Raw genomic sequence first — 20,075 nt, 5'->3', positions numbered from 1 at the left:
TTGTATTCTGGAATTTAATATTGTGATAAGATTTGATTCAGCTTAAAAGCTTATATGAATTAAACTCCAGTCTTGAAAAGTAAAAGGATATCAGTATACAGAGTTGGGATAATTTACTGAATGATTATCAAGTCTGTTTTATCAGAAGTAACAATATACAGAATTGGAGTATTTTTGCTGAATGTTTATCAGATCTATCAGATGTTGTTTCTGTGTGATACAAAAAAATATGAACTGTAATGGACCTTCAAAGTATTTGAAAGCTGTAACAGGTTAGATGCTCAAAACTTGTTGAGTTGTTGCTCAAAATGAAAGAGTTGTAGCTCTAAAAGTAGGGGTTGTTGCTCCTTGGGTTGAAGCCCTTAAATTGTAAGTGACAGGTTGATTAAGACTGGATTAGGACAGTAGATCCTAGCAGCCTTTGTGTTGGTGGTTTTTCCCAAGTTAGGTTTTGATGTTATATCTGGTGCATAGTCGTTTGTCAGTGAGAAGTATTTACTTTAATTATTATATTATGCTCACAAAGTAAATCAATCAGTATATTAAATTGGTTAAAGATTCTCTACACTACTAATTCACCCCCCTCTTATTAGTGTAATTGTGTTCTACATGGCTTGCCTGGTCACAGCTTATTTTTCATTGTGCAGTACAAATCACAGGATTACCATTGTCGATTGAGCATGTTTTTCCTTGGCGACGTCACGCTGAACCTGGTGTATTAATGCCAGCGGTGCCATTGATGCCAAGAGAAGAGGTGCAATGGTTAATATACGACTTTCTTTTATTTTCCTTGGCTCACAAGCTGATGTCGAGATTCAACAAATTACCACCATGTTATGAGCATACTCATCAGCTCTTGCTCTGTAGGGGACAAATCCTTGAGATGCGGTGGTGATTTCAGCAGCCAATTAAGGACAGTATTGATAAGATACTCCAAATCATTCATGACAATAGGTGTCAAGTTTTGATATAATTTCTAATAATAGCTTATAAGTATATTGTAAATTAAATTCATTGTTGATTATCTTGAGTCAAGATGGTCATGTAGGGTATTTATATAAAGATAGGTAGTCATTATTATTTTAGTGTTTTCGGTTATGCTTTATTAGTTTCTTTAAAATAGGGTTTATTTGTCAAATTCAGTAAATAAATAAAAAATGTCAATTGGAGTGCATGATTGGTGGTGCCCAACACTCTGCATCAAGTCAAATCAAGGGGGAAGGATATATTCTTTCCTCACAATCGATGAAATAAGCCTCAAAAGAAAAAATTACTACAGTAGAAAACGAACTCGAGGGTGGAGGCATCGGAGGTTGGAAGTCAATCAGTGACATCTCGTCAATCACCAATGACGAGGCCGCTTATCAGTTTCGGTGGCATTTTATTTTCCATTTTTTTCAAGTATGAATAAGTGGAAATTTCACATTGTGGGGGGGGGGGATAATAATCAATGTTCAGTTTCCATTCATGCCAAAAAGACTAAAGCCAATATTGGTTTCCAGGTGGCAGTGGCAACCATCTCGTATCATTCATGATCAGTGTGGCGCGGATCTCCAACGGTGGCTGCATACGCAATAACAAGAACTTGCTTCTGAAACCTTTTATATTGTGGTTGGATGAGCATGTCCCCAATCACATTTCTTGATTGTTAGTGAACGTATGTGTTTGTCCCCATTCACAAGAAGATGTAAAGTGGTTGGATGTGTTTGTCCCCAATGACTATTGTTTGTTTGTTCGTGAGTGGATGTATTTGTCCCCATTCACAAGATATTGTATCTGATTGGAACTGTTTGTCCCCAGTCACATTTATTGTGGTATTATGATTGGCTGTGTTTGTCCTCAACCTAATTGTTTTGAGCAGAAGTGTATGTTCATGTTCATGACCTTGTTTTTGGATAGATGTGTTTGTCCCTATCCGAATTTGATGTAGGACCTTGGATAGATGTGTTAGTCCCTATCCTTGGTTCCATGAGTAGATGTGTATGTCCCTACTCTTATAGTGTTTGGTGAGCTACTATGTGTGGTATTAAGTAGTGTGATGTACAATCTTCCCATGTTCACACTAAGGAAGAGTGTTGGGAATTAGTGTTCACATAGGTGATAATATTGCAGAAAATACAAAGTTAATATGTTTGTGGAGTGGTGATATATGTATGATAAATAAATGTCATAATAATATTAAGTTGTTAAACAACTTTATATTATCTAAGTTATAGAGTTTGTTTAATAGGTTATTTAGTTAATGGTCGTACAGTGAGTTGTTAAAACAACTGTCTATTTAGGAATGTTAAATCCTACAAAATAGGATTTAAAAATCCTATAAATATGTAATATTTATTGAATGAAAATAAGATGAAGCATGGATTATATTGTTTTAATTATTCATGCTTCAATCTCTGCCCTGAGGTCAAGTGACTGGGCCTAAAAGTTACTTGTCAATACTTGATGAGTTCTAAACTAACTATAACCTCTATGATAACTTATTTAATATTTATAGTTCGTGTTATTTATACATCTTAAAATCTAAGTTTTATTATATTTGGTGTATAAACTTCTGGATTTGATTGTGTGAGTATTTAGCATCTAAGTTCTATTATATTTCCAGGTTCCCACATTGTTTATGATAAATTGAACTTCTGTTTCATGATCATGATAATAATTCACTTTTTCACTCGTCAAACATAGCTCCTATGGCTTTAAGCTAAAACCGAAAATGAACATGAATCAAAATACTGAATAAAGCACCTATAAACCTCTATGTCAGCCATTCCCAAAAATCAGAAAATTTAGACATCATAATGAACCTAACATTAGGCTTATATAAGTGAGAGAGAAGTATATTTCTCTACCTCTCCAGTTTGAAGGTGCACCTCACGAACCGAAGACTGCATGAAAACATTAACAAGCCTCCTAATTAGAATATAGTATCCTCATAAAAGTGAAGGTATCAGCAAAACTAATCTCAAAAAAATTATCTAGTTTAACTAACAAACAATAACTATAAAATTAGAAATATACAGGTCAAAAGTGCTTAAAGCATTAGAGAAAATAGAGGAAACCAAATTAACAAAAATGTGGTAAACTTATGCAAAGTGACAATTTCTCTCAAACCAAACATATGTAAAGAAATGCATTGGTTTCTATTGAACTTGCCATTAAGGTAACTAAATTGACATAGACCATCACAGCAAAAAAAGGTAGCCAATAAATGCCAAGTGCCAAAAGTATAAAATGCTGGGTATGCATTGGAAGTAGATTGTTTCCACTATCCTCGCAATGCATGTAATTACAAAAGTCTGGCACTAGCAGGAAGAATCATTTGCTCAATATTGGCAATGAAAGGAAACTGTACATACTTGATCCATCCTTTATCCATCCAACCTGACACATTATGTACTGAATAAAAAGTCATTTCGACCAGAATCTGAGATAACTCGCCGACTAACTTGCAAATGTTTCACCAAGGTTGACCCATTTCTAACCAGTGTTTCAAAAAAGCACAATTAACACTAAAGTAACCATTTTGGTTTAGCTAAAAACCTAAAGGTACCTAGATCAAATAGATCATAGACAAAAAAGGTCGGTAAGTTGCCAACACCTATTTAACATTTCCTTGTTACAGATGCAAATGGAGTGAAAAATAATGGGAAAAATAGCACATTAAAAGTGACCTAGTTTCTATTAAAACAATATTGAAATGTTTCTATAATGGTCATCTCAGTTGATTTAGTAAGTTTCCTTTTCTACATTTCATTATAAAGTTGATTTGTTTAGAAATGTCATCTTATAATCTCTTATAAATAGAGTCTGTCATCTCTAGTGTACATATTGATTTATAATAACATGCTATCAAAGTGAGTCAATGGGGCATTTTAAGTTTTGGCAAAAAAAATATATTGTCTTGGATTTGACACAAAATGCAAAGATTTTTGGTGCTTTTGTCATACAACTTTTGGCTTTTACGCGTGTTTCTTTCCACATGATTTCTTCTAAGCTTGCGTGTTAAGCCCACAAATTTTCTCGCTTTTATTGTGTTAATGTATAGATTAGTGTTAATGAATATTTATTCTTATACGTTTAGAGATTCAAATATAATCATACATACATACATACATACATACATACATACATACATACATACATACATATATATATATATATATATATATATATATATATATATATATATATATATATATATATATGCAGATATAATTACAAATGCATATGAATTAACTAATATTGTTGACTGTCTTATTAAACATTCCTGCCATTTCATTATTCACCCGAGAGGATTAGAGAGGTATCGGGGTAACTGTTGTGTCACGCCCGATAGACGTGACTCAAACATGAGTCACGCCTATCAGTCGTGACCCATGATAAACTATCCCACATATAAATACTTAACCTCCGCTGATCTTTAAGCACGGCGAACACAGAATTTACTAAGTCTTCAAGTGCATATCAGCGAATACATCATTAAACATATTTCTACTTTTCCCATTCATCTTCCAATTGTATATTCAACCATTATCTTGAGGAACAATTCTGAGTAATATCACTCATACAGTCTGATACAATAACATGGTATCAAAGCAGGTTTAAAGAAGCGATCTTATATCAGACTTTAGTCAAATATTATTCTAATATGGTGAACAGCATGAGACTAGAAGACAGATTAGAAGGTGATTCAGATTTTGCAAGCTGGAAACTAAGACTAAAACTCATACTGAAAAAACATGGCCTAAACAAGTTCATTGAAAATTCTGACCCACCATCCAAAGGAAATGATGAACTAGAAAAATGGGAGAATGACAACAATAAAGCCATGAAGCTCATTGTGGATTGTGTTAAAACTCATCTACTTCCTGTAATTTCAAAACTAGACACTGCACATGAGATCTACAATGCTATTGGAAATACGTTTGAGATAAATAATGCTGTTCAGATTATCACATTAAAGGACAGAATGTCAAATATTAAAATGAATAAGGGAGAGAAAATTTCCTCATACTTTATGAGAATAACTGAACTTCCAAAGAAACTCTCTTCAATAGGACACATTTGTGATGGAAAGGAGTTAACAATAATGGCTCTAGAAGGCCTTCCATCATCATGGGATACTTTCAGACAAGGGTTATGCTCTCGTTCTAAACTCCCTAAATTTGAAAGACTTAAAGCTGACTACATACAAGAAGAGTGTATGCAAGTAGCTCAAGGCCAAAATGTCTCCTCCTCAAAAGAAGATTTACAAGTTCTCTCTACTCAAGTAAATGAAAAGAAAAGGAAATTCAAAGGGAAGAGAAAGCAACCTGACTTCTCCAAGATGCAATGTTTTAGATGTGATAAAATTGGACATCTAGCATCTAGATGTCCTGATCGAATTAAGCAGCAAGCTTCATTTGCAACCATCAAAACTCAAATGGAAATTCTGAACATAATGCTTTCTATTCAGCTCTCTCCAGTGAAGCCTCAACCAGATCAAGTATTTGGGTAATTGATAGCGGGGCCTCTCAACATATTACAAGTTTTAAAGAACAATTGAACTCTATCAAGGAAGACTATGTTGATGAAGTAACCATTGGAGATGATACAAGCTATCCCGTAATGGGAATGGGGACATGCACTATTCATCTGAAATCAGGGAAAACGATTGAACTTACTAAGGAACTATATGTACCTGGTATAAAAAGAAACTTGTTCTATATATCTATTCTTGAAAATGAAGGATTTAAAGTTACATTTATGGAAGGAAAGATCTTAACTTGGCCTAAGAATTCTAACATAAAAAATGCATTCAAGATTGGCTCAAGACATGGATGTTTTTATCAAATTAACTGCCACTCTCATTCAGCTCTACTTCATGATTCTTTCAAAGAAAATGAAATCTGGCACAGGAGACTAGGTCATCTTCATTTTCGAGGATTACCTTCTCTACGAAAAATGGTAACACGTCTACTTAAACTTCATCCTTACCATGAAGGAACTTGTAAAGGTTGTGCTCTAGGGAAGAATATTAAAACTACATTTCAAAATAGTCAAAGCAAATCCAAAGTTTTAGAACTCATTCACTTAGACTTATGTGGCCCTATGTCGGTTCCTTCACTAGGAGGTTTTCTATATTATATCATATTTGTGGATGATTTCTCTAGGAAGACTTGGATCTATTTTCTTAAAAGTAAAGAGTCTGAAGAAATCCTGACAAAATTTAAAGAGTTTAAAGCCCTTGTAGAAAATCTATCTGGAAAGAAAATAAAAGTCTTAAGAACAAACAATGGTAAAGAGTACATTTCTGAGATCTTTATAAATTACTGTAAAACTGTTGAGATCAAGAGGGAGTGTTATGTTCCCTATAATCCTCAACAAAATGGAATAGCTAAGAGAAAGAATAGATCCAAAGTTGAATCTGCTAAAGCAATGCTTCATGATCAAAATCTTGAAACTTTTCTTTGGGGAGAAGCCTCAAATACTGTTGTTTTTCTTTAAAATAGATGTCCACACTCTCATCTTGAATTCAAAACCCCTGAAGAGGCATTTACGGGGAAGAAACCTAATCTTAAATACCTAAGAATTTTAGGTTGCCCTATCTCTGTACACATTCCTAAAGAGAAGAGAACCAAACTAGAGCCCTCGGGAAAGAAAGGAATCTTTGTAGGATACAGTGAAACTTCCAAAGCTTATCATATCTATATTCCTGGACAAAGAAATATTGAACTAAGTCGAGATGTAATCTTTGATGAAGATTTGGCTTTCAAAAGATCTAAAGATGAAAATGAATCAAATTCAGAAGAAACTCTAGAAGAACAAAACTCTGATAATGAGAGGGAGTTTCTAATGGAGGAAGATAACTCAATTGAACCTATGGACATTACTCACATCTCTGAGGAAAAAAAAAGACCACTATGGGCCAAAAAGCTAATTGAAGAGAACACTTCTATCCCCTCAAATTTCATCAGGGAAAGAAAACAACCTAACATATACTCTAATTACATTGCATTAATGAGTGAAATCTCCAAATCTGAACCATCTAATGTAAAAGAAGCAATAAAACATCAAAATTGGAAAGATGCCATGACAGAAGAATATAATTCCATACTTAAAAATGATGTTTGGGATATTGTTCCTAGACCCAAAAATAAATCAATTGTTTCCTCCCAATGGCTATTTAAAATTAAACATGCTGCAGATGGAAGTGTCGATAAGTACAAAGCAAGGTTTGTAGCAAGAGGATTTTCACAAAAAGAAGGAATAGACTATGAGAAAACCTTTGCTCCAATAGCTAGATATCCCTCTATCAGAACTATTTAGCCATTGCTGCATCCAAAGGATGGAAAATTCATCAAATGGATGTAAAGACTATATTTTTGAATGGTGTTATAGAAGAGGAAGTTTATCTTGAACAACCTGAAAGATTTGAAGTACACAATAAACAATCTCATGTATGCAAATTAAAAAAGGCTTTATAAGGATTGAAATAAACTCCCCGAGCTTGGTATGAACGGATAGATCATCACCTAACTAAACTTGGTTTCTCTAAAAAAATTGCAGATCCTAATCTATATTACAAGGTAATACAGGGGGATATGTTAATTATGGTTTTATATGCTAATGATCTTTTGATTACAGGAGAAGACCATCTTATTGACAAATGCAAACAAGATCTTATATCTGAATTTGAAATGAAAGACTTAGGAACACTACACTACTTCTTGGGACTAGAAGTATGGCAGCATCCAAATGGAATCTTCTTAAATCAAGGGAAGTATACTCTGGACCTACTCAAAAAATTTGGCATGTTGGACAGCAAGGCAATGAAGACTCCTATGGAAACGAACCTCAAGAGACTAAAAGAAGCAACAGAAGATTCTGAAAATGTTAATCCTACTCTATATCAACAAATAATTGGTTCTTAATGTATTTGGTAAACAAGACCTTACATCTGTTATGCTGTAAATGTTCTCAATCAGTTCATGTGCGAACCTAAACAAACTCATTTAGTAGCAACAAAACACATTCTCAAGTATCTCAGTGGTACAACTGGATATGGTCTCAAGTACAGATTTTGATTGGGCAGGAAATTCAAAGAATCACAAGAGCACTTCAGGATGTTGTTTTACGTTGAGTTCAGCAATGATATCTTGGTTTAGTCGGAAGCAGTCTTCAGTAGCACAGAGTTCTACAAAAGCCAAGTACATAGTTGCATCTATGGGAGCAAGAAAAGTTGTATGGTTGAGAAAACTTCTATTTGGATTATTTGGAAAGCCACTTACACCTACTACTACTTATTGTGATAACCAGAGTTGCATCAAGCTATCTCTTAATCCAATGTTTCATAACAGATCAAAACACATCGAGATACCATATCACTATGTTCGAGACATGGTTGAGAAGGATCTATAATCAAGTTGCAATATATTAGTATAGAGGATCAAATTGCAAACACTCTTACCAAACCATTTGCTAAGACAAAGGTGCAACACTTTCGTAAAGAACTTGGTATGATTGTAAAATCTGAGGAAATGTCTCAGAGAAATTGATTATTGTACATTATATATGTGTGTGTGTGTGTGTGTGTGTGTGTGTGTGTGTGTGTGTGTGTGTGTAAAACCTGTGTTAATCATTAAGGAGTGACAACTTCAAAATGATTTCACTTATATTGGGAGAAGTTGTTGTAAAGTGACGTCCTTACAATAACTTGTAGCATGATTCATTTTGTGTAAATTGTTTCATGTAAAGGCTTTATCTTATAAATCAACAACTAGGCATTAGATATCATTAATTTGATTATCAACAAGTTGCTTGTATAGATATATTTTTGGTACTTGGTGAATATCTTGCCTGATATTCTCATAGGCCAATACCACACTGAGTACTTGGTGAACATCATTCAGTTGATGTTCTGATAGGCCATTACTCTAGAGAGCTTGGTGAATATCATTTGATTGATATTCTGATAGGCCAACTCTTATGTTACATAATGTCAAATATAAGTTGATTAATATTTGATGAATCAACTCTTATTTGGCATTGTATAAAGAAGTCTACTGATCAAAGATGACTTCTGTGTGTTTATCCTACTAATCTAAGAGGGAGTGTTAATGTATAGATTAGTGTTAATGAATATCTATTCTTATACGTTTAGAGATTCAAATATAATCATACACACACACACACACACACATGCAGATATAATTACAAATGTATATGAATTAACTAATATTGTTGACTGTCTTAATAAACATTCCTGTCGTTTCCTTATTCACCCGACAGGATTAGAAAGGTATCAAGGTAACTGTTGTGTCACACCCAATAGATGTGACTCAAATATGAGTCACTCCTATCAGTCGTGACCCATAATAAACTATCCCGCATATATATACTTGACCTCTGTTGATCTTTGAGCACAGTGAACACAGAATTTACTAAGTCTTCAAGTGCATATCAATGAATACATCATAAAACATATTTCTGCTTTTCCTGATCATCTTCCAGATCGTATATTCAACCATTATCTTGAGGAACAATTCTGAGTAATATCACTCATACAATCTGATACAATAACATATCATCTATTCATTCTTGCAACCTGCACATTGTTGGTCATTTTTTAATAGTCACAGGCTGTTTTTCCTCCATTTGGGAAATTTTTTCCCCTACTACACACAACCTCCTCATAGGCCCATATCTGCATTTGTTAAAGCCTGAACCTGTGTTTTCCTGAGATTATCAGAAAATAGCAATAGGTTTGTTTGAGAACCTATGACTTCAAAATCAGGTATATGGGTTTTTTATGATTTCTTTCACAAAAATCATGATTTTTTTGTAATAAGATTTTGCTCAATTTTTTCCCAAATATCATGGTCATGGATTTTTACAGATTTCTATTTGGGTTTTTAACATTGAGTGTTTGATCCTGCATGTTGTAGTCAACTAAAACTCACATCAATAGTTAGGCAACTTGGTATTTTGTGAAGAGTTTGGTTTTTCAGTATCATGGGTTCCAACAACAATGCTATTTTTAGGAAGTTATATTTTGGATGTTCACCATCCAGTTCAAATTCAATAAGAAGAATCATCTTTTTCAATTTCTTGTCAAATTCTCTGAAGTGATGAAAATTATTTTATATTTTTCACTCAAATGGTTTAAAAAGGTAATCATTTAGCTTAAGTATTAAATATTTTGAAAAGTGTCTCCAAGTTGGATGCCTAGGCAAAGTGCATACGTTGTTTTTAAAAGGTTATATAGGGGGCCTTTTTAAGGGAATAAAATATTTATGTATTTGAAATGCCCTAACTTTCCCCCCAAGCTCTATACATTGGGATTTGACCTCTCATTTTGGCATCCTACTTTGCACACATTCAAAACAGAAACCCTCGATAATTGGTATAGATTCAGTAGTGAAAGCCACACCCTAGCTGGTTTGTTGTTTCACTCAAAGAATACACTGGTTTTCTTGAGTTTTGGTGGTGTGTTTTGCAAAATGAAGATTGTGAAATTTCTTGAGCTGGTATCACGGTTTTTGGTGTGTGGTGAATTTTGGAATGTTGTTTGAATTTTGTGAGTTTTGGGTGGAAAGCAGAAGTATGACCGTACACTTCCAAGTTCCAACCACACATTTCCCTGCATTTTGGTTCATTTTTCTGAGAATATTGATTTTTGCTTTTGGTTATTGTTTCCTTGTTCTTACCTCAATTGGGGGACCAATATTGATGTGTTATTTGCAAACATTGGTGAGATAGTAATTTTTCTAAACTTCAAAGGAATCGCCCAATTACAGGGCTGTACATCGCAGTAATGGTGAAATATTGATTTCTCTAAGGGCATCGCCCAAGACGTTGATTCTGCAGAATAAAACTAACGTCCTTATTGGCTGCAAGATCTGACAGCTTACTGTCATTGTGACTAAAATTTGAAAGAAGCTGGAGTCAAATGTACCTCATGATGGCCTCCAACTTCCAAGCCTTAATTTTACCCCATTTGACAGCAGTAATGATGATTTGGTAAAGACCTCCCACAAAAAAAAATCCAACATTAAACTATTGCTATGTTTAGACTTTTAACTGATATACAACTGAATAAATGCCAGAATTGAATACTAAACATGAAACTGGTATTGCAGGGACACACCTTTAAGTAGAACTTACTCATGTGTCTCAAGTACTCACAGTCATCTGTGTTAGCTTCTTTCCTGTTAGAACCCTTACACAGATGATGCAAGTTACCAATGCTCAAAACTAAAATACGCTGGATATATATATATACCTGTGGGTGAAAACAGTCTACTCCTAGATTTGTTAGAAATCTACACTGACCAAGAGCAAGGAAACCTAAAGGAAGCATATGCAAAATTGAAGAACACTTGTTTAGGTGGCCAAATGGCCAAATGGAAAGTCAAATCTATCCTTGAAGCAATATAGAAGATACTAATCAGAAAAAGGATAACATTAGCAAATAACATTTTTAGAGATCAGGATCTTGTACGTTTCTTGATCTGGTTCCTGATGTTTGGAAATCTTAGAGGAATTTTTTTTAAACTCTTCTTGTAAGTTCCAGAGCTAACCTATTAAAGAAGAACATAAAAGTAAGCAATGTGCTAGAATGTGGAATTCATAAATTCCAGAGGGCTTCCATCTTGTAAAATAATAGTCAATCTGTTGTAAATAAACTGAAATGGTTATTTCAATACCAGATAGCACATTGCTAAGAAGTCAAACTCTAAGTCAATGAAGAGGGAAAGAAGGGTGGATATCATATTAGTGCACAAATGGCCAAAGTCCATTAGCGAGACTTGAAAATGCAAATTAAAATAACTAATCAAGAATGCCGATCAAAGCAACAGCACTAAAAAATGAAACATCTAAAAAACTTAAGAAGAATTATTAGTCCAAAACATGTCAATACAATGTGGATACCATAAAAACAATTACATGAAAGTAAGGATCTTTGTCTAAAAGAACTCTCAAAAGTACTAAGACTTGAGGACCAACAGAGATAAGATAAGATAAATTTATTAATGTCCAACAACAGACCAACAAAGGGCCTAAGGGACTGCCAGAAGCAAAGAAGCAACCCAGTACAGAGCAGGAGCACCAAACGGTGTCCTAAAGAAACAAACAAGCAACCAAAGAGAACAAAGTTCTAATTTGCATGAATGACAAGAGTTGGCGAAGGGCAGATATCCTTGCCAATTACCACAAAAGGATCAATACAGAGTCTACTGATGTCCACAAGATAATGGATTAGGTCAAGAGAGCTCATCTGAACAATCCAGGGAGGCAAGGTACTTTCTCAGCAACTCTTCTAGCAACTGAGGATAATGAGAAATATCCGATGAGGAGAATTCATGCTATATGGTCTATTCAGAGTTCTTTAACACCATCATACTACTTAATAGCTTCCACCCAACAACAAGGCATCCAAAACAGGCATCTAAGATCTTTATGGGAATATGTGACCAACGTCACAAACTAAAAGACCTTAGGCATAGGTTATGGGATTTTGCAAATTGGGGTTAATTGTGCCTTAGCTCGCATATATTTCTTGTGAACCTGATCATTGGAGGATAATCTTGAAAGATGACCATTGGTATATTACTCTTTGTTTCTGATGGATCAAGTTGAAGTGGAAGAGAAATAGCATGGTCCTTAATAATATGAAACAATGAACCATGACAATGATCCAAGAACTTGCACCACTAGAAGTTACAAGGAAAAAATGTTCAATTAAAAGAGCTTACGAAAATACTTATTAATACTATTTAGATTTACTTACCCGTCCATGTAGACCAGTTGATTCATACAGCATACCATTCCCGCCATATTCAAGGCCCTACAGAAATGCAACCAATATTTTACAAATTAAACCAAGCCCTCATATTATTCTACAAATTGACTAACAAAAAAGTCAATATCCCACATATATAAATACTATATTTATCAAAGAAGTATGTCCAAAGATGTCTAGCAAGTTTATCTGATCTGAAATTGATCTGAAATTCAGCATCAATATTTTAAAAGATGCTTAAAGTATATAAGTGAGAACATCTACTAATACTGACAATTGAAAATTATTAAATTGCCACCTAACACATTATATATCAGGGGTTTATTTTTCCATTGATTAACAATGCAAAATCAGTTACTACCCTAATAAGAAATTCAAAATAAGTCTGAACATTAATAATTAAAAAGCACCTATAGGCTATTGTTATACATGATGTAGTTCAATGTGAGGAGAGACAAAGCAATCTCTAGTTAACCCTAATGAAAACAACCAATTTGCCATACAAAAGGACCAAAAAGCCTAACCATGATATGGTGAATGTTGTTTCTTAGATATAGATTTGACTCATAACTACTATGACTTATAATTTATCACATAATTATTTCCATTATGCTTGTAATGTGTCCTATTCTGCCACATGTGATCTGAAACTCGGTGCCAATATTTTTGAAAGAAAATATAAGGATCTGTGAAAACTGGAATGTTTAGTATATTTAATAGATTGAGTAATATTGAAATTATTACAGTGTCAGAAAAGACAATAAAATATCAACCACTTATCCCAATGCGTAACTCAAAATATAAGTCTAAACAATATTATTATCAATCGAAAAGCACTGATTGCTCTACATGGGGCAGTTCAGTGTGAAGACAAAGGCAAAGCAACCTATAAATAACTCTACTTAAAACAACCAGGCCACCATAACAGACCCAAAATCCTAACCAAGATATGGCGAATTTTGTTTACTAGATATTGAATAGACTCATAACTAGCATGACATATATTTGTTTTCCCTTAATATTCAAAAGGAATTTCAGATAGTTCTATGGGGTTTGAATATTGTGAACAGTGTTTGTTTGGCAAGTGAAATAGGATGTTGTTTGCTTCAGGGAGTACAAGTGAAAAGAGGAGACGTGATTTACAACGGTCTTTGTGGATTTCAATTCCATTGGTAAGTCTCCACATTTTGTTTTCTTTGCTGACGATTATTGTGGATATAGTTGAGAACATTTTCTTAAGAAAATGCTTTTAATGATTAACAAGTTTAAGGAATATAAAATGCTTGTACCTAATAATCGTGGGAAGTATTACTCCACTAAAACTGAAGTACCTTGTACACACACTACAATTGTAAAATAAAAGACATTACGTGGCTAAGAAATTAAACAGATCATTGTTGGATCAAAGCAAATAATTGTATTTTGATTAGTAAATGGTGAAGTGTAACTCTGAAACACAAAAAAAGTTCTTAATTCAATGGATGTTACTTTCTAATAACTTTAGAGTTATTTCTAAAGAAGAACAACCAAAGGAACACGAGATTCAAACAGTGCACTTTGAAAACAAATTAGAGCAACAAGATGCACAAACAATTAGGACTGACAATGTGGATGGAGAAGGTAACACATGTGGTGCACCTTCTTAAGGAAAAAAAATTGGATGTAGTAAGTTCTTTGCCGATCACTGTGAGAAGGTCTACAAGGTAAAGAAGATCACCTGATAGGTACAATCCACCTAATTTTAATTGTGCTTTTGCTCTTACATGTACTGATAGTGAAGCAAATTCTATGGCTCTCATTTCTAGTGAGAAGACTGTAATGTCCCCAATTGGAGTTTCGCCCGTTTATACATAACAACTATTCCAATAATAGAATGCCAAAATTAACTTCTTTAGCTATCGATAATTTGATAAAAGAATGTCATATACATTAGCTAAAGCATAAGAAGTTCTTACGAGAAGTAGTATGACTACTCCCTAACCAATCACAAAATCATCTTGGTAGGAATTTAAGAAAGCGCAGTAAAATGCCCAACCTAACTAATCCTGAAAGTACATCACATTCACATTATGGCAAACTTTACCACATCCCACAAGCGGAAAGAACATCCAACTATGACCAATTCCCCCCATAGGGTATCCCACAAGTGGCAGAAACGTCCAGCTATGACCAATTCCATCCCTTGGGGAAATCAACTTGTCTCTCATCCCACAAAAGACAGGAATGCCTAACTATAACCAATTCCATCCCTTGGCCTGACATGCATAGTCCAACCAAGCCTGCAAGCACATAACATTCACATTATGGCAACTTGTGTAAAGTTTCTGCTAAATCCTTATCTCTTAATCAGACTTTTAATCCAGTCTTATATGCTGAGAATGATCTTCTAAGTAGTATGAATATTGATGAAATTAGTGCTTATTATAATGCAGATACAGTACTGAATATCTAACCTTTTATTGTGATAGAGAATCTCAGATATAAATTGCAGGAAATAAAATGCTTATAGGAGCAGACTGCTGTAACTGTGTGTCCTATAATCTGCATTTACAACCTACTTATATATCCTTTCTAAAGGGTATATCCCTCAAGGGACATAACCCTTCCTAACTTGGCACCTATAGGATAGATATATATATCATTAAATGCCAACATTAGAGATATATTACTATTAAGAGGAAGTACGGTCTGTACTGTCAGACCTGTAGGTTTATCTTGGTTAATAATATTCTTAACGACTTGCCCTTGCCCCACAAGTGGCAAGAATGTCCAACTACGACCTATTTAGCAACCAAATCACATTTCGACCCATAAGAGGCAAGAATGTATAAACAATTCCATCCTCTTGCACTGGCAAGATCGGTTTAGTGGAGCTAGTAAACCATATCTCCCTATCTTATTTCCTCCAACCCTCCATCATATCAACTTCTCTTTATATTTGACGATCCCTTTTGCTTCAATTGAACAATTGATAAATGAGGAGATAATCAACAAGCTGCAATAAGGTGCCTTTGACCCTCAACCCTAGGCCCAAGGTCAAGACCTTATCCTCCTTGGCCTCATGTGGCCCTTAGCTGATGGTCCTTAACCATCATAATGAGATGGCAACGTATTCCTTAACCATCTTTACAAGGCGTCGTAACTAGTGAGGAATCTTTCACCATTCCCCCTCCTTGCACTCCCTTCCTTCCCTCAACATGATCACTAAATGTATGGATATCCATATTCAAGCATATTGCATACATCATTTGTACCACAATAATTAAGGTATCATAAATAAGTCATTCTATTGCTCTCACAATTGCTTCTACTATAGGTTTGATTATCTCTATTGTAGGATTGCTTCTATTGTAGGTTTGATTATCTCTATTGTATGGTTGTCTTTGTTGTAGGTTTGGTTGTCTTTGTTGTTTGATTGCTGAATCATATTGTTTTCTTGATCCCAAGATTGAATGATGATTGATTTGGAATTGAAGATTGTTTGCTTGACCTTGTTTTTTGATTGTTTGCTTGATTTCTTGAGGGATTAATTATTGATGGATGAAGGATGGTGATTGATACATCCTTCAATGCTTTTATACTTTATTGGTGAAAGGGTCACCACTTTTCATTGTTGCCTTTAAAAATAATATTACTCCCCAAATTGATCTCTCACAGATGTCCTCTTCAATCGAAACCTTCTCCCCTTTATATCCTCCAATGTGGGGGAGAGTCACACCTCGTCATCATGGCTACCCTTTGCAATAGTTTCAACCTTTCACAATTACCACCCTTTGTAAGAATCACAATACTTCATCATTTCTACCCTTTGAAAGAGTGGCGACATTCATAATTGTCACTCTTTAAAAGACTAGCAACCCTTCATATCTTTTTCCCTTTGAAGGAGTCACTTCCTTCTTTTCTTCTCATTTCATTTTCCTCTTCCACTAATTCTTACTTGATTTAAAACTACACTTTGGTCTTCCTTCCTCTCTTCCCTTTCAAATGAAGGTATTGTCTCTCTTTTATATCCCATGTTTCAAGAATCCTAACTTTTCACTTCATGCCTTTTGGCCCTTCATTAGCTTAACTAAATTTTAATAATGTTATATTTTAATACATTCTTTATATCTTTAATTTAAATTTTATTTTTATTTCTTATAATTTGAATTTATTATCATTATTTGTTAATCAATTAAATTAGTTATATTTTATTAATATAATATAAAGCTTACATGTAGTTATGAGTTTTACTATCAAAATGGCAATCTTGCCACTCTCCCATAACTCCCCAATCCCCAACTACCCCGGAAACAAAAAAACAGCACCATTACTTTGCCTATCCCCTCTATAAGAATCACAATCACCACCCTTTGTAAGAATACACAATACTTCATCATTTCTACCCTTTGAAAGAGTGGTGACATTCATAATTGTCACTCTTTAAAAGAGTAGCAACCCTTCATATCTTTTGCCCTTTGAAGGAGGCACTTCCTTATTTTCTTCTCATTTCATTTTCCTCTTCCACTAGTTCTTACTTGATTTACAACTACCCTTTGGTCTTCCTTCCTCTCTCCCCTTTCAAATGAAGGTATTGTCTCTCTTTTATATCCCATGTTTCAAGAATCCTAACTTTTCACTTCATGCCTTTTGGCCCTTCATTAGCTTAACTAAATTTTAATAATGTTATATTTTAATACATTCTTTATATCTTTAATTTAAATTTTATTTTTATTTCTTATATTTTAAATTTATTATCATTATTTTTTAATCGATTAAATTAGTTATATTTTATTAATATAATAAAGCGTACATGTGGCCCATTAATGGGCTTGGTAGGGCTAATCCTAATCTGAAAAGGGATAAGGTATTTTGGACACCACCAAAGGAAGGATGGGTTAAAATTAATTTTGACGGGGCCACCAGGGGAAATCCAGGGGTCTCGGGGTTTGGTTGTGTAGCGAGAGATCATAAAAGCAATACTCTTGTTTTTGTGGCCAAACAACTGAGCAATGGTATGAATAATGTGGCAAAATATTGTGCGGCAAAAGAGGCTCTAGTATTAGGAGCAAAATTGGGTATTCGAAGAGTCCATCTTGAAGGGGACTCGAAGATAATCATAAAGAAAGGGAAGTTGGAAGCGTGGCAACTCAACAAATACATTCAGTAAATCAAAGCACTATTAATGGATTTTGAAGATTTTAAGGTTTCCCATATTTACCGAGAAGCAAATAGGGTGGCGGATAAGCTAGCCAATATGGGCGTGAATGTAGCTGAGGGAATTCAAAATGAAATTTATGAAGACCTTAGACTTCTTGTTTTAGATTAAAGAAAGGAGAAATTATGAAGAGGCCAAATAAAAAGCGTTCTTGTTGATCATTTAGGGAGTACAACTTTCATCATGATTCCATCCGCCAATGGCATTCATGAATTTACGTCATTCATGTGTTCACAATCTCCAGCGCGTATCAGAATTTGGAATTACCTCGGCGTATGCTTGTTTCCAGATTGTTCGAAGCAAGTGAATTTAAGGAGGAAAGACAGGGTAAAACGCAAAGTTTTAAACAAGGGAGACAGAAATGGAGGCGAATTTTACTCTGGGATTAGAGAACCAGATGCAAACTTAAGAAGGAAGGATTACAGTCCGGCGCTTGAAGAACATTTTCATGTTTGATGACTCGGAATTCATGGAGGGCATATAGCAGATGTTCGGTATGGAGTACCTGGATGCTCACTGGAAACGACACTCAAATTTGGATGTGGCTTCACTTTTCGTGGTGTTGGCACTGATGGTGGGTGAATCCAAGCAGGAAGTATGTTGGGTTGTGGCAGCTTGTGTCAACCCTCAATGGCTATTGGGGTTGGAAGAGATTGTGGACTGCGTTGTGTTAGGTGTGGGCTTAGAGATGGGACAAGAGTCGTGGCGATTGATTGGAGGTGGGGAGAGTTCTATCCAACCCCTGGTCGTCTGGTCTTCGGCAAGCCCAAAAGGGGTGTACGTCCCCAAGGCAGAGAAAGGATGGAGGAAGGTAGTGGACTTCCTGCAGGGGAGGATTTAGGTGTCGGCTGAGGATAAGTGTGGTTTCAAGAAGGCAACACTGCACAAGAGTGTGTTAGCTCCAAGACAAACCCTGCGACATCAACTCGCAAGGAAGAATCAGAAGGAAGGGGATGAATCCACGGTAAAAGGCATATGGGTGGATGTTTCCTTGACAGAAGAGGCGGGAGCAAGTAGCAGCAAGCATCGCCAAGATGCAACTCTGCATGGGAAACCAAGGCTGAGGTCTGTGCCGGATGATTGTTCCACTCCAACCTTCACACGGGAGGAGGCAACCCATTGGTTTAAAGACTAGACACAAGTCGCTGGTGGTGGGGGACGGTGTCAACTCTTTGGGCACCTGATTTTCCTTTTTGGTGCTTAAGTGGGTTTAGACAGCTAGTGTTTATGTCAGGGTGTTAATGCCCAATTTTTTGTCCTAACAAATATGTATGGCCTTGGGTTAGGTTAGTTATAAGTTTGTAAGGACTTTGGCCAAACTATGCATATGGCAATATTTGCAATTCCTCTTTTTTTATATCAATATAAAATCACAATGTTACCTATAAAAAAATATATATAAAGCTTACATGTAGATATGAGTTTTACTATCAAAATGGAAATCTTGCCACTCTCCCATAACTCCCCAATCCCCAACTACCCCAGTAACAAAAAAAACAGCACCATTACTTTGCCTATCCCCCCAATTCGATACAGGCCCTTAACACCCTATCTATTTTCATTTACAAGTTTACAAAAATCCATTCTAATGGATGAAACTTTTACTAAACGAGCACTCGAGACCCATGGAGCATTTTACCAACAAACCGAAAAAACATTATAAAAAGTGCATTAGCCTTGAGAGACCACTTTCTTCTGTTTTTCTTCCAAATTTTGCACTTGTACAAGGCCATTGAACCAAAAGTAGCTTGGCTCAAAGATTGGCTCCAACTCACCTTTCTTTTTTGCCTTTGCCTCTACCCAACAAGAACTTTCCATTCATGCAGCTATCCTAGGAGGGATTCCCATCCCACCTAAGCCTCTATTTGTCATTCTTCCCTTAAACCTTTTGTGCTCCAAACAATAAAGGGTCTAAGGTCATCCTCTCATGCACAAACATCCCTCTAGTCACCCTCTTCATCCTTGATACCTTTCCCCAAAATCAACAAGACTAGCATTGCCTTTAGGCCAAACACCGACACTTCAACAACGCATTCTCTCATTACCCACTCCAATTTCATTTTGGTTCCAAATTCCATCCCTTGGGCCAAAAAC

General features: G+C 35.1%; 1 protein-coding gene across 2 annotated transcripts in view; it reads right to left on the bottom strand.

Annotated features, from left to right (window-relative positions):
- QC (glutaminyl cyclase) overlaps positions 1 to 20,075 on the bottom strand; it is a 209,334-nt gene that overhangs the window by 185,438 nt on the left and 3,821 nt on the right. For both annotated transcript variants that reach the window (XM_089828609.1, XM_089828608.1), the window contains 2 exons: positions 12,773 to 12,829; positions 2,850 to 2,885 (listed from right to left, as the gene is read on the bottom strand). In XM_089828609.1, the coding sequence (XP_089684735.1) occupies positions 2,850 to 2,885; positions 12,773 to 12,829 (93 nt within the window). The remainder of the gene's footprint in view (positions 1 to 2,849; positions 2,886 to 12,772; positions 12,830 to 20,075) is intronic.

This window comes from Cupressus sempervirens, chromosome 5 (genome assembly GCF_028749045.1).
Source record: "Cupressus sempervirens isolate cs-2001-9-10 chromosome 5, ASM2874904v1, whole genome shotgun sequence".
NCBI lineage: Eukaryota > Viridiplantae > Streptophyta > Pinopsida > Cupressales > Cupressaceae > Cupressus > Cupressus sempervirens.
This window is presented reverse-complemented; position numbering and strand designations above follow the sequence as displayed.